Here is a 12347-nt window from a genome sequence, read left to right as displayed (position 1 = left end):
CAACTCTTTTTGTTTTCTAAGATATGTATTAACGTCGTCGGATATTACAAAAGATTCATTTGAGATCGTTTGATTGGAACAATGATTCATCTAACAGGACAAAAGTGTTGGGTCTGCAAGTTTATGTACTCTAAAAGGCTTAGATTATTTTAATAATTTTATTAGAGTGATTTATAATTTTAATTAATAATTTAATATGATAGTGGTTAAATTTAAAATTATTGAAAGTATAATTATAAATATAATAATTATAAGGAATTTTTTTTTATATATAAATTAAAAAACAATTATCAAATAGGTTACGTCATTTTCTATTTTTACTTTCACGGTTTCTGAATGAGCTCATAGTAAATGTAAGAAAGAAACTTTTTTTTAACCATTTGAGAAAAGCTGAAAGAGAAAGGAAGAGTTAAGAAAAATACTAAGAAATCAACGACATCAAAGAGAGAAGTAATATTAAGGAACAATAGATTCAGGTTAATATTCTTTAAACCCTTAATTATGTAAGAACCGTATATTATGTTGTGAAAACAACAAAATTCAAGATCTCATAAAAAAATAGTAATTTTATAATAATTATTACATAATAAAAATTATATAATAAATAAAAATTACATAATAAATTATAAAAAATTCTAACATGGAAACTCAGATAAAAAAAGATAATTTACCTTTCAGTACTGCTGGGGTACTAATATATGATCATATCTTTTTCAACTATTTTTTCTTTTCACACTGTATATTTCTTTACTTTATCTTAAAAGCTATTATCTTTTTGTAGATAGTGAACGTAAATATTTATATATTATTAATTATACTAATCTATAAATACTAGATATATTAATTCCTAAAAGAGACTAAGATAACCCATATTTATGATTTATAGAGATTACTATAAAATAACACGTTATTAAAAACTAATGTGTCTATTATCACATCTATTAGAAATGAATGTGGTATATAAAATTTTTCGTGTATATTATCTTCTAACTACTTTTGTGTTCATATTATTATCGTAGTTAATTTTTTAAATTTTTTCTATGAATAAAATCCTTCATTTTTTAATTAAAAGAATAAGTCTCTCTCAGTTTATTATCTCTTTACTACATGAAATTAGTGACACGATCATCCACATAATGACATGATACTTTATTGAATCAGACATCTCAAGGAATTCATTAATAGCTTTAATATGTTTGACTTGCGAATTTAAATAGAATAAGTAACCCGTAGGTTTGGTATGATGTTAAGTCAAGTATCATGCTACCATTGAATTTTATTTTTGCAATAATTAGACGACGGAAGATAAAAAATATAATTAAGTTTAAGAATTTTAAGTTTGTTTAGTTTTAGATTTCAAAACATATATTTTTATATTAAAAAACGTAAAAAAAAGAAAGAAAAAGAAATAGAAAAGTATATTTGGATAGATTGGATTTATCATCGACTTCTAGGATTGATTATAGGAACATGAGAGTGACGAGGCACTTGAAATAACAAAGTAAGGTTACTTCAAACTAGCGAAAATTATGCCACGATTTTCACTATCACATGATATTAGCTCTTGGAGAAAGATAATTTTCCATTTCAAAACAATTATTTACAACGAAATGGGAAATAAAACATCCCAGAATGTGGACACATGAATCACTCTCTAAGCCAATCTAGATCAAAGTACTGCTCTGATACCTGAATATGCAAATTTGGCTTGGCCATCTCAACATCTTTCCAAATCCCAGATACTTCCTCATCACAAATTACAAGCCGTAGAGATTGCAATGACAATGCAGACTTTGGTATATTCCTAATCATTGAGCATTCTCTCATGTCAATCTTCTCCAAGCTTACTAGTTTACCAATCTCTTCAGGGAAGCATGTCAAGTTAACACATTGAGAAATGTCAATGTACTTCAATCTTATCATGTCACATATGCTAGGAGGAAGTGTTTTGAGATCAGGACAAGCATATAAACGAAGGATCTCTAGGGACCTTAGTTTTCCTAATTCAACAGGCAATTGAGTCAAATTGTGGCAGTTTGTGAGACTCAAGTTTTGGAGGGACTTTATTCCACAAATGCTTGAGGGCAAGTGAGTTAGATCATCACAGTGATCAAAAGTGAGCTCAGAGAGGTTGGGGAATACTTGGGCCAAATTTGCTTCTTTCCCTTCCAAGCTGTTGTTAATCTTGCATAGGACAATAGAAAACTTTCCCAAGTTTTCCAAAACAATGCCTGATAACTTGGGGGTGAAAACTTTTTCGAGCCAGAGGCTCCTTAAATTGGACAAATTCTTAAAAATTGAAACATTGTGAAGGCAAGCATATGTTGCACTATAGTTTATTATTATCAATGCCCTCAAATTTGGCATTCTGTCAATGAAGGGAGGTAAGAAGTATTCAGTGGATGTGAAATTAATTATAAGCACTTCCGCCTTAGGAAATTCTAGACTACACCAATCCACTTCTTTCATGTCACCTGCAATGTAAAATTCATCACATAGATTAAAAGTAAAGAACATTGATAACTAAGTCGTATCTCATTAAGCAAGGTTAGTTACATGAATCATATAACGCACAAAGAACAAGGATAAAATAAAAATAAAGGACATTCATTTTAGAGATGGATTGGCATATACCTGTGTGAATTGAAACAATCTGAGCCTCAAATGTTCTGTGCTTGTACCTCAACCACTCTTTAGGGAGTCCATTCTCTCGTTTTGGCATCACTAATCGCTGGCGTTCATTGATGCTCCCGCGGTTGCTCAAATTAAGGGCTAAGTCTCTCAGTACATCATGTTGAGTTACAGAGATTTCAAAGCAACTGCTATACATGCCTCCAGCACTAGTAGATAAAAGCATAGAAGGGATTTTAGAATAATGCTATTGCTCATTGCAACTGGTACGAGAGTTTAATTTATTTCATAATGTTATTTTAAGTTATAAAATAAAGTCAAGAGGTACTCAACATTGAGAACTCAACATTATTTACTACTAGTGCCTAATGATATTGCTTATTGTAACTGGTATTACAAGAAATTTAGCAGATAAAACAAGTTAAAAATATGGTTTTTGAATTTGCATACCGTGCCTCTTTCATTAAGGTGAGAAGATTTTTGTTGGAGAGCTCAACAACAATGGCAAAAGCTTCTGTTTCAGGAATATCATGGATTTCAACCCACATATTGATGAGAACATCAAGAGGAATTTTTTTATCCTCAGGAAATGAACACAGGTCCAAGAAGCACTCCTTGATCTTTTCTGGCAGGTAATTGATACTGATTCCCATTCTTTCAATCAGATTAATTTCGTGGGATTCACCAATACTTTGGCCTTGAGATAGCCTGTTTTTAACACTCATCCAAAACATTTCAGTCTGATCTCGCAAAGAAGCTCCAATCACCTTAAGAGCCAACGGGAGCCTTCCACACTCAGTCACAACCTATTTGCCATTGGATGCAAGAAACAACAAAGTTAGTATTACAAAAGCAATTATGTTATTTCAACCACTAAAATTTTATTACATTTTATCTTTTTTCTTATTAAAGTATTTTAAATATTTTTTTGTACAAAAACCATTTTTTTAGTGAAGTTCATATATTCCTTCTAATCCGATTTGTAAGACTCGTTTAATTAAATAACAGATTAAAAATAAATTATTAGAAGTAATTAATATATCATTATAAAATTCTAATATTATATTATTGTTTAAGAACTTAAAAATATTTAAGTTTATGATGCAACAGAATAATAAATATTTTTAATGTTTTATCAAAAACCTGATATTAAAGATCATCTAAAGATTTCAAAAGAGTCTAATAAAAAACACTAAAACAAGTATAATATAGTATGATACTCTATTTTAGAAAAGAAAATATTGTATTCTCTTACACCTATAAATCTTCCCATTCACAAAAAAGTAACATATGTTTTTTTAAAAATATTAATCAATTTTGAACTTTAACTCTTTTTTTTTTTCTTTTAAAAGACATGCAAGTTAGAGAAATTTCAGAACTTGAAACCATTACCTGTTTGACGAGATTCTCATTAGCACCTAAAGGGATTGATTTGTGTCCAAAAGCATGGTGACAGAACAAAGAGAGGGCATCCTCATCACTGAGCAATTCAACTTCATAAGAAGCAGTTAAAATGGTTGGGAACTTGAATCTGGAAACAACAAGGAACTTGCAACCAGGTATTCTACACACAAGCTGCTCTAACACTGAGAGTGACCAAACATCATCCAAAACAATCAGCGTTCGACTTTCGTTTCTGCTTTCCAATTGCGGCATCCACTGAGGTACCACATAATTCCCATTCAACGTTTCGTTCCCCATAATGTACCCCCAAATCTTTGTCCTCAACTGCTCCACATTCGGAGACTGCGACACTGTCAGAAACAAGATTCTCTCCCTGAAATAACCTGCATCCAATTAAACTATTTTTTAGAAAACAATAATCAAACCATTAAACAACAAGCTTATTTGCTAAAAAATACTCACTTATTTTTTCAATAAATATTTCACAAAATAACTTTTTTTTTCTGAGAACTACTGATTCCATCACATAGACAACAATCCGAAGTTACTCGCCGATTTTCTTTTGCTGTCTTCTACGTTTTATTTTTTTGAGCTTGAAATATTCACGATATAACGAAGTTAATTCTTTTTATGAATTTTTTTTACAATGCATTACTTTAACTCTGACATCATGCTTAAGAAGAAAGAACATGTTAATCATTGGTTATTATAAGCCTGTTTAGTTAAATTGGGAAATCCCGTTGTCCCATTTCTAAGACTGAAAATCATGTTCCAAATAGATTTTTCTAACGTGTATCTAAGGTAAAAAAATAATAATAAGTAATTTTTATTAAAAATATAATATTTAATATTATTTATATATCAAATTTTGTCATATTTTATTATTTTTAACAAATATTAAAAAATCAGAATTTTATCAACAGTTTTTTTAAATGTATCTAATGATATATGTTAAAAAGTAAAAAATAAATTTTTTATTTAAAATAAAATGTTTTTCATCTCAAAATTATGAAAAATAATCAATAATATATTTTTTAAAAAGATTAATACATTTAATACAGTATATTTAAATTTTATTAACATGCTTCATCAAGCACATTAAAAAAACCTTCTTATTAAAGGAGAAAAAAAAAAATCAAACTTCAGTCAGACTTGGTTGTTTCACACATTGTACAAAGAGATAGCAAGTGTATGTGTAATTTATAGTGGAATAGAATTAATTTTAAACTATTGAATGTAATTAAAATTTGGTGTAAAAACTTGATTGAAATATATGATTTGATTAAAAAGCAAGGTAGTAGAACAATTAAGGCGTAAAAGTGAAGATGATGAAAGAACATACATCGAACGTGATGATCTCTGCAGAGCTCTCTAGCAAGAGTGGTCTTGCCAGACCCACCAATCCCCAAAATCCCGAAAACCCAAAGGTCATGTCTCTCAACAATCATCTCCTTAACCACATTCTTTCCGTACTCCAAACCCACACCAAAATTACCGAAACTACCCTCAGCTTCTTCCTGCACGCTCCTCACGGCCTCCTCCACCCACCCTCCGCCACCCACCCCAATCTTCATCGCCCCAAAGTACTGTTCCAACCTTCGACACGAGTTCTCAACTCGGTCAAACCTCTCACCCATGTCAAAGCGCGTGTGGTGCACGTCCGCCAGTATGTGGGCCTGCATCGGGCCCAACAAGAACCGCGACACCTTCTTCTCTAACTTCTCCATCTTCTTCGCCAGTTGAAGGTTCCTGTAAACGTTCCAGCGACTTGAGGAGAGAACCTTGTGGGAGAGGTCCACGCCGGAACGGAGAATCTCCGAGAGACGGTCCAGCTGCGACTGCCGGTGCGCCGGAAGCTCCACGCCGGAGTATTTGATTTCTTCGATGGTGGGAAGAAGGTCGTGGATGTGCGTGATGAGTTGATCGGCGCTTGTTCTGCATAGCAGGGACTTGCGAGAGATGTTTATTAGCATTTTGAGAAGCTCCGTCGCTATCTCGCCGGCGAAGAAGTCGTTGAAGGCCATTCTGTGCCGCCACTCACTCTTCTTCTATTGTTTTTCTCTGGCGCTATTTCATTGTTATTTCTCGGGGAAAATTTAGTAATACAGCGATGATTAAGGGTATAAAAAACACATAAGTTTTTCTTCAACTGTAGTTTTCAGAGTGTAGCTTTCAGCATTAGTATTCCGCCGATGAACTGTGTTTGTGAATGGACTATAATGCCCTTGTAGCTTGAGTGAGTGACTGTCACTCTCCCAGTCTCGAGAAGGATTTATTACCTTTAACAGTTGACACGTGCCAAGTTTGTTGAAGACCAGAATCATAGCTTCAAGTGATCTTCCGCGGCCATGCATCCTTAGCAAAAAATTCATCTCTTTAATTTTTATTTAGAAGTTATAAAATATTATAATATTTTATTATTAGTCCTTTAAAGTTGTTATATAACTAAAAGAATTTAAATTTCATATGACGTAAATGAATTTATTTATATATATATATATGTCCTTATTTTGTCGTATTAGAAGTTAATTTTGATCGATTTTTTTTAAAATTTTGCATAGAGTTTAAATAAATGTTCATTTACATCAACTTTCTATCCTTTTAAAATTTGTGTCTATTTAAATTGATTCTCCTTTACTTTTTTGATTTACAATTATACAAAAGTTGATTATAATAAAATTTTATTTAAAATTTTCATCCCTTTTATAAAAGAGTCGACTTTAATCGACTTTTATACATGTAATTTTTTTATTGAAATTAATTTTAATAAATTTTTGTTTAAAACATAAATCAATTTTAATAAATTTTTATTTATTAAAATATAAATAAATTTGTTCTTTCACTGTAAATAGACATATACAACTCTTAATTTTGTACGATTATTTATGAATTGAATATGAAAATTGTAATAAGATGACAAATAGTTACATTCAAGTACTTATATATCATAATTATGAGATTATAAACACAGTAAAAAGAGAAATATTTTAAAATGACAATCAAGCTTTGTTGAATGTCTGCCCATCAATTACTTTCTATAATTTGAAAGCCAAATTTTAGATTAAATATGAAGAAAACAGTACATAAGTTTAAAAAAATTCTATAGGATGACAGTTAATATTGGGTCAAATGGTATCCAATATAAAATGTGACAACTTAAGAAAAATGAACACATTGATTATATGTTTAGTTATTTTAATTTATTTGTCGAAACTTGTATAATAAAACAATTTATCAAACTACATTGTGATCATTTTAGCTTTGGAGGTTCAGCGCATCCATCACCTTCTCTATCAAGTCCAATCTCATTAGTTGAGGTGTCCCGCCATAACGTGCACAATTCGCATGATGAGGTAGATTCTCCAAATTTTGAACACATTATTAAACAAATTAAAAAGCTATTATCACAAAATGTATAGGAAATGACACAAGGTAGTTTAGTTGGAGATTTTAATTTTATTGTGGGACAACAAGATGATGAAAATGATGAGAGGCAGTCACTTCATATGAACCCAAATTTTGATTTATCTAAGAAAAATACTCCAATAAATAGAACCATTATATATACTTAGGTATAGTTTACCCATCAACATTATGAGGTAATGCTCCAAATGTATATGTGAACCAATGTAGATTTACAGAAAATTATTTTATGTTTATTTTATTAAAAATTGCTCTAAGTAAATCTCCATACAATGCCCATATATTTTGATCATAAAATTTTTTCATGCTCCAATCTATCCACACGTAAGCCTAGTTGAAACACAATATCCTCCAAGAAGAGATCGTATATTCTTCATGTGTAAAATGGAATGTGTGTAACTCAGGCTTCCAATGTTCTACAAGTGCATTTATGAGTGGGCTATCATAATCAAATATTGAGATCATCTGGACAACATGTCAAAAATTACTCTGTGATTCCATTCCTTTATTTGAAGCGACCATTATATTATATCGCCTACTTTTAAAATTTGAGGATCCTGTATAATAACAAAATAATATATACAATGCTCCAAACTAAACATAAAATAAATAAAGATTGCACTAAATTATTGATTACATTTTTCTTCATATAAACATGAAATTTAAATTTAAACATTACAACAAAATTAAACTTAAATTAACTACATCACAAAATCAATTTAAAAAAATTAAAATTTAATTTATTATAATTTTTAAATTATTACAATATGAAACTAATTATCATAATAACTAAAAATATATAACAAATAATTAAATTTAATTTACAATATAATAATTAATATTTACACATATTTCTAAACATACAATTACAAAATTAATGACATATTAAATTAAATATAGAAATAATTAAATATAATTTAATTAAATATATTTAAAAATTAAACCACTTGTATTGACAACTTACTTGTACTATAATCAACAAAATTAAGCCGATATAAATCATCATCCATCTTCTTTAGCTCCAATCGTTCGCAATTTCCACTCTTCTTCACTCTCACTTTCTCCATTCTCACATTGGACGATGCAAATAAATAATTAAAAAAGTCGATTAAACTTGTCTCTAAGATAAAATTAAAGTCAATTCTAATTGATTTCTTTTTTTACTATACAAGTCGATTATAATCAACTTCTTTAGAACCAGAAAAAAGAAGCAAAGTCGACTTAAAATGACTTTAATAATGGTGAAATCACATTGTCTCTTGCAGAATCATTTAATATTTTATTTTTCATATATTTAAATTTAAGAATTTTTTTTTATTATCAACGAGACTAAACTTGTCTCAAAAACAATAAATAGAACTAATCATCCTAAGAAAAATTTACAAAGCATCATTTTTAAGAAACAAGATAAAGTAAGAAGAGGAAGAATTTAATAGAAGATTATTATTGGACATTTAATAAATTTAATTAGCTAAAAAATTAGTAGAATGATTAACTTCTCTATATGTGATATAAGCTAACTATTTTTTAAGATTGAATTTTAAATTTATAATCTCTTTAGCTATAAGATATAACATGCGTCCAAGAAGGGTATATGTGAATTAACCAATTAGACGACCAGCTTAGAATCTATTTCAACCAAAATCTTTTCTAAATTAATATTTCTAATTAGTCTAAGATATGTCAAAAGGACAAAAAGTTTATAAAACAACATTTGATCTTCTCTCAAATTTTTAAGTAAAACTAGCTTGAAAACCTTCTTGGTTATCTCTAATCAAATCTCCCCACAAATAGACTCTTCATAAGAATTTATGTTATTCACGTAGTCATGCTATATATATATATATATATATATATATATATATATATATATATATATATATATATGAAGTATAATCTTTTCACACTAGTGTAAATCTAAAAATTTTTATACTTGATCTGAGTCTTTCATTTAACTTACATTTATAATTTATTACTTCATTGACCGTGAGATATAAGTTGAAAGAAAAATTCAAATAGAATATAAGAGTTTTTAGACTTATACTAGTATGAGAAGATCCTTCCCCTATATATATATAAACTTCAAATTTATTGCATGCTTATTACAAACTTAATTCTTTCCATTTAACAATAAAAGCGAGATCGCAACACCAAGCAAAATATTGTAGTTATCAAAGTCATTTAAACTTTTCTTACTCAAATTAAAAAATAACCATCTAGAGATGTCGAAGGCTAAAATATTAACACAAATTAATATTAGAAATTAACATATTCCATGTATTAGAAACAAAGTAACAATATCTAAGAATATACATATCAGTTTTGAGATATTCAATACAAAAATTAAAATATGAAATTCTCTTTTTATTTTATTTGTTAGTAATTTTTCATTGGCCAACTTTCAAAGCAAAAGATTTATTTTAGGAGACCATGCCATTTCCAAATTAAATAAAATAAGATATAATCAAAAGTAGGCAACAAAACATAATGAAAGATGAGACTAAACTGATTTTAAAGAGAAACTTCCATTCATTAAAAAGTACCAACTAGCTACATCAGGATTAACAAACAATTGAGGTAGAATTAACTTACTAATTAGATCATGAGATTATCAAGAAATAAAAAGAGTAATTTTTTACTAATCTGATTCATTATTTAAAATAAAACAATCTATAGGAAGATTTAAATATGGTTCAGTAATCATTGAACTAGGAAGGTTAGCTAAATTGTGAATTCTTATAATCCAAAAATTACTCCAAAATTTAGTTTTTAAATCATTCCTAATTAACCAAGACCTATTTAGTTAACAATACCTTCACCTAAAGTGAAGAATAATAGAATAATTATCAATATTAAAATTATATTTAGCTAATAACACATTACTTAAAAATTATTAGGATTATTGATCAACCCAGTTTTATCATTAGGCTAAGTTATTTTAATGAATATTCTTGAATTCAAATCCTCCTCAAAGATTTAGGCTGACAAATATTATTCCATGAAATTAAATAACATTTCTTATTAAAAGAGGTAGAATTCCAAATAAAATTGTTAAAAAATTTTGTTTATCTCCTCACAAATTCCTAGCAAAAGTAAGTGAAATTGTATTATATAATTTGAAATACTCATTATGCTAGCTTGAACAAATTTGATTCTACTAGCAAAGGAAATAAAATTGATCTTTCAACTTAATTTTTTTTTATGATTTTATCTACTATATTAGAATATAATTCTTTCTTAGATTTCTTACTAAAAATCGGAGTTTCCAAATAAAAATCTAAATTATCATATTAACCAATTTTTAACTACCGACTTAGAATAATTTTTTTACTTAGATTAGTATTTGCAGAAAATAATATAGAAGTTTTTCCTTATTAATATGATGACTAGAAGCATCACAAAACAACTACAAGACTTTAAATAATTTGAACTTGATCCTTAGATGTCTTAGCTTTAAGGATTAAGTCATTTGTGTAAAACAAATGAAAAATATTTAGAGCTTTCTTACTAACATTTACCTGAGAAATATTTAGAGCTTTCTTACTAACATTTACCTATTCTTGAAAATGTTCTTCACAGTAAAGTAATTTACCTGAGAAAGAGAATTTTTAGTGTTGAACTGATATATGATTTTATAACTAACATTTACATATCTTTTAGAATATAGTATTTATTAAAATTATGTTACTTTATGAAGTATTAACGAAACTTTAATGTAAATTTTTAAAACTCAATATTCATAAAAAAGTATACTAATAAAGTAAATTTCACAATACATTTTCGTAGAATAAGTAAATTTTTATCATTTATTAAAGTTAATTTAAAAATAAATGTATACTTTTTATATCTGAAGTATATATAATTTTAGACTTAAATACAATATTAATTCTTATAAATATAATGATGAGTTTTGTTTTAAATTTTTGTATTTTTTTTCATCTTTGATTTTTTCGAATGTTTATCTATGATTTTTGTCATTAATCATTTTTTAATAAATAATGAATTACCGTTTAACTAAATTTTCTCTAGTGTACTGGCTTATCATGTTTAAAAAAATTACTCAAATACAATTTTATCATTAAGTTATATAAAAGATCATTTTTATAATTTTTTCCCCCAAGTTCACTACTTATGTGCAAGGACGGATTTAAGGCAAGACAAGGGTTGGTCTTCATCTCCTTCTCAAATTATTTGATAACAGTTATTCATATCTAGATTTTTGAAATAAAAATTTCATAACTATATAATTTAGCATTATAATTAAGATTTTGTTCATATTAGTTTAAACACTTAAAATTAATAATTAAAAAAATACATTTATCATATTAAAATTATAAAAATATGATAAATACATTTTATAATATTTTTTTATTTTAACGTTTAAACTCAATTACAATGACCGAAGTTAATATTGCATAATTATGTATATTTGTAAGATCAACATAATTAATAAATAATTAAATTCTTTAGATATATATATATATATATATATATATATATTAATTATGAGAAAAAATTATATTTATTTTACTGATGTATATCTTAAAATAAATTATCTTTTAATAATTAACCAAAAATATCTTTTGCATACGTTAAAACATATAATAACACATACTTCGAAGTTTTTATTTTCGACTTCTCTCTTGAACTTTCTGATTCATCCATGTTTACGTGACTTTAAACTAATTATATCATGTGAAGGTGATTCTTAAATACGACAAAAATGTTAAGATCAATCATTAATCTAACATTTAATTAGCATGAGAATTTTATGAGGGTATCATTTTAAACTAATTTCGAAAACTAGTTGATAGCTACTAAAGTCATTTTGTTGATATGTTCGATCCCTACATGCTCGTTACTAATAATTATTAATTATATGGCCTTCA

General features: G+C 27.6%; 1 protein-coding gene across 1 annotated transcript; it reads right to left on the bottom strand.

Moving 5' to 3' along the window:
* Positions 1 to 1566: 1566 nt before the first annotated feature.
* LOC113847569 (probable disease resistance protein At4g33300) lies at positions 1567 to 6188 on the bottom strand. Its single transcript, XM_027476757.1, has 5 exons — positions 5378 to 6188; positions 4024 to 4418; positions 3082 to 3437; positions 2635 to 2840; positions 1567 to 2474 (listed from the first exon to the last, which is right to left on the bottom strand). Exons 1-5 carry the CDS (start codon positions 6057 to 6059, stop codon positions 1648 to 1650), a joined length of 2466 nt encoding a protein of 821 aa, XP_027332558.1. The 5' UTR covers positions 6060 to 6188; the 3' UTR covers positions 1567 to 1647.
* Positions 6189 to 12347: the final 6159 nt, after the last annotated feature.

This window comes from Abrus precatorius, unplaced genomic scaffold, assembly GCF_003935025.1.
Source record: "Abrus precatorius isolate BTA unplaced genomic scaffold, Abrus_2018 Scaffold8, whole genome shotgun sequence".
Classification (NCBI taxonomy): domain Eukaryota; kingdom Viridiplantae; phylum Streptophyta; class Magnoliopsida; order Fabales; family Fabaceae; genus Abrus; species Abrus precatorius.
The sequence above is the reverse complement of the archived record's forward strand: the minus strand, read 5'-3'. Positions and strand labels throughout refer to the sequence as shown.

Excerpts from the sequence above, each read along its gene's own strand:
- LOC113847569 (XM_027476757.1), bottom strand. The coding sequence starts at position 6,059 with ATGGCCTTCAACGACTTCTTCGCCGGCGAGATAGCGACGGAGCTTCTC. Across the intron at positions 3,438-4,023 it reads ATGAGAATCTCGTCAAACAG|GTTGTGACTGAGTGTGGAAG; the intron begins GTAATGGTTTCA and ends AATGGCAAATAG. Across the intron at positions 2,475-2,634 it reads GATTGTTTCAATTCACACAG|GTGACATGAAAGAAGTGGAT; the intron begins GTATATGCCAAT and ends TTTACATTGCAG.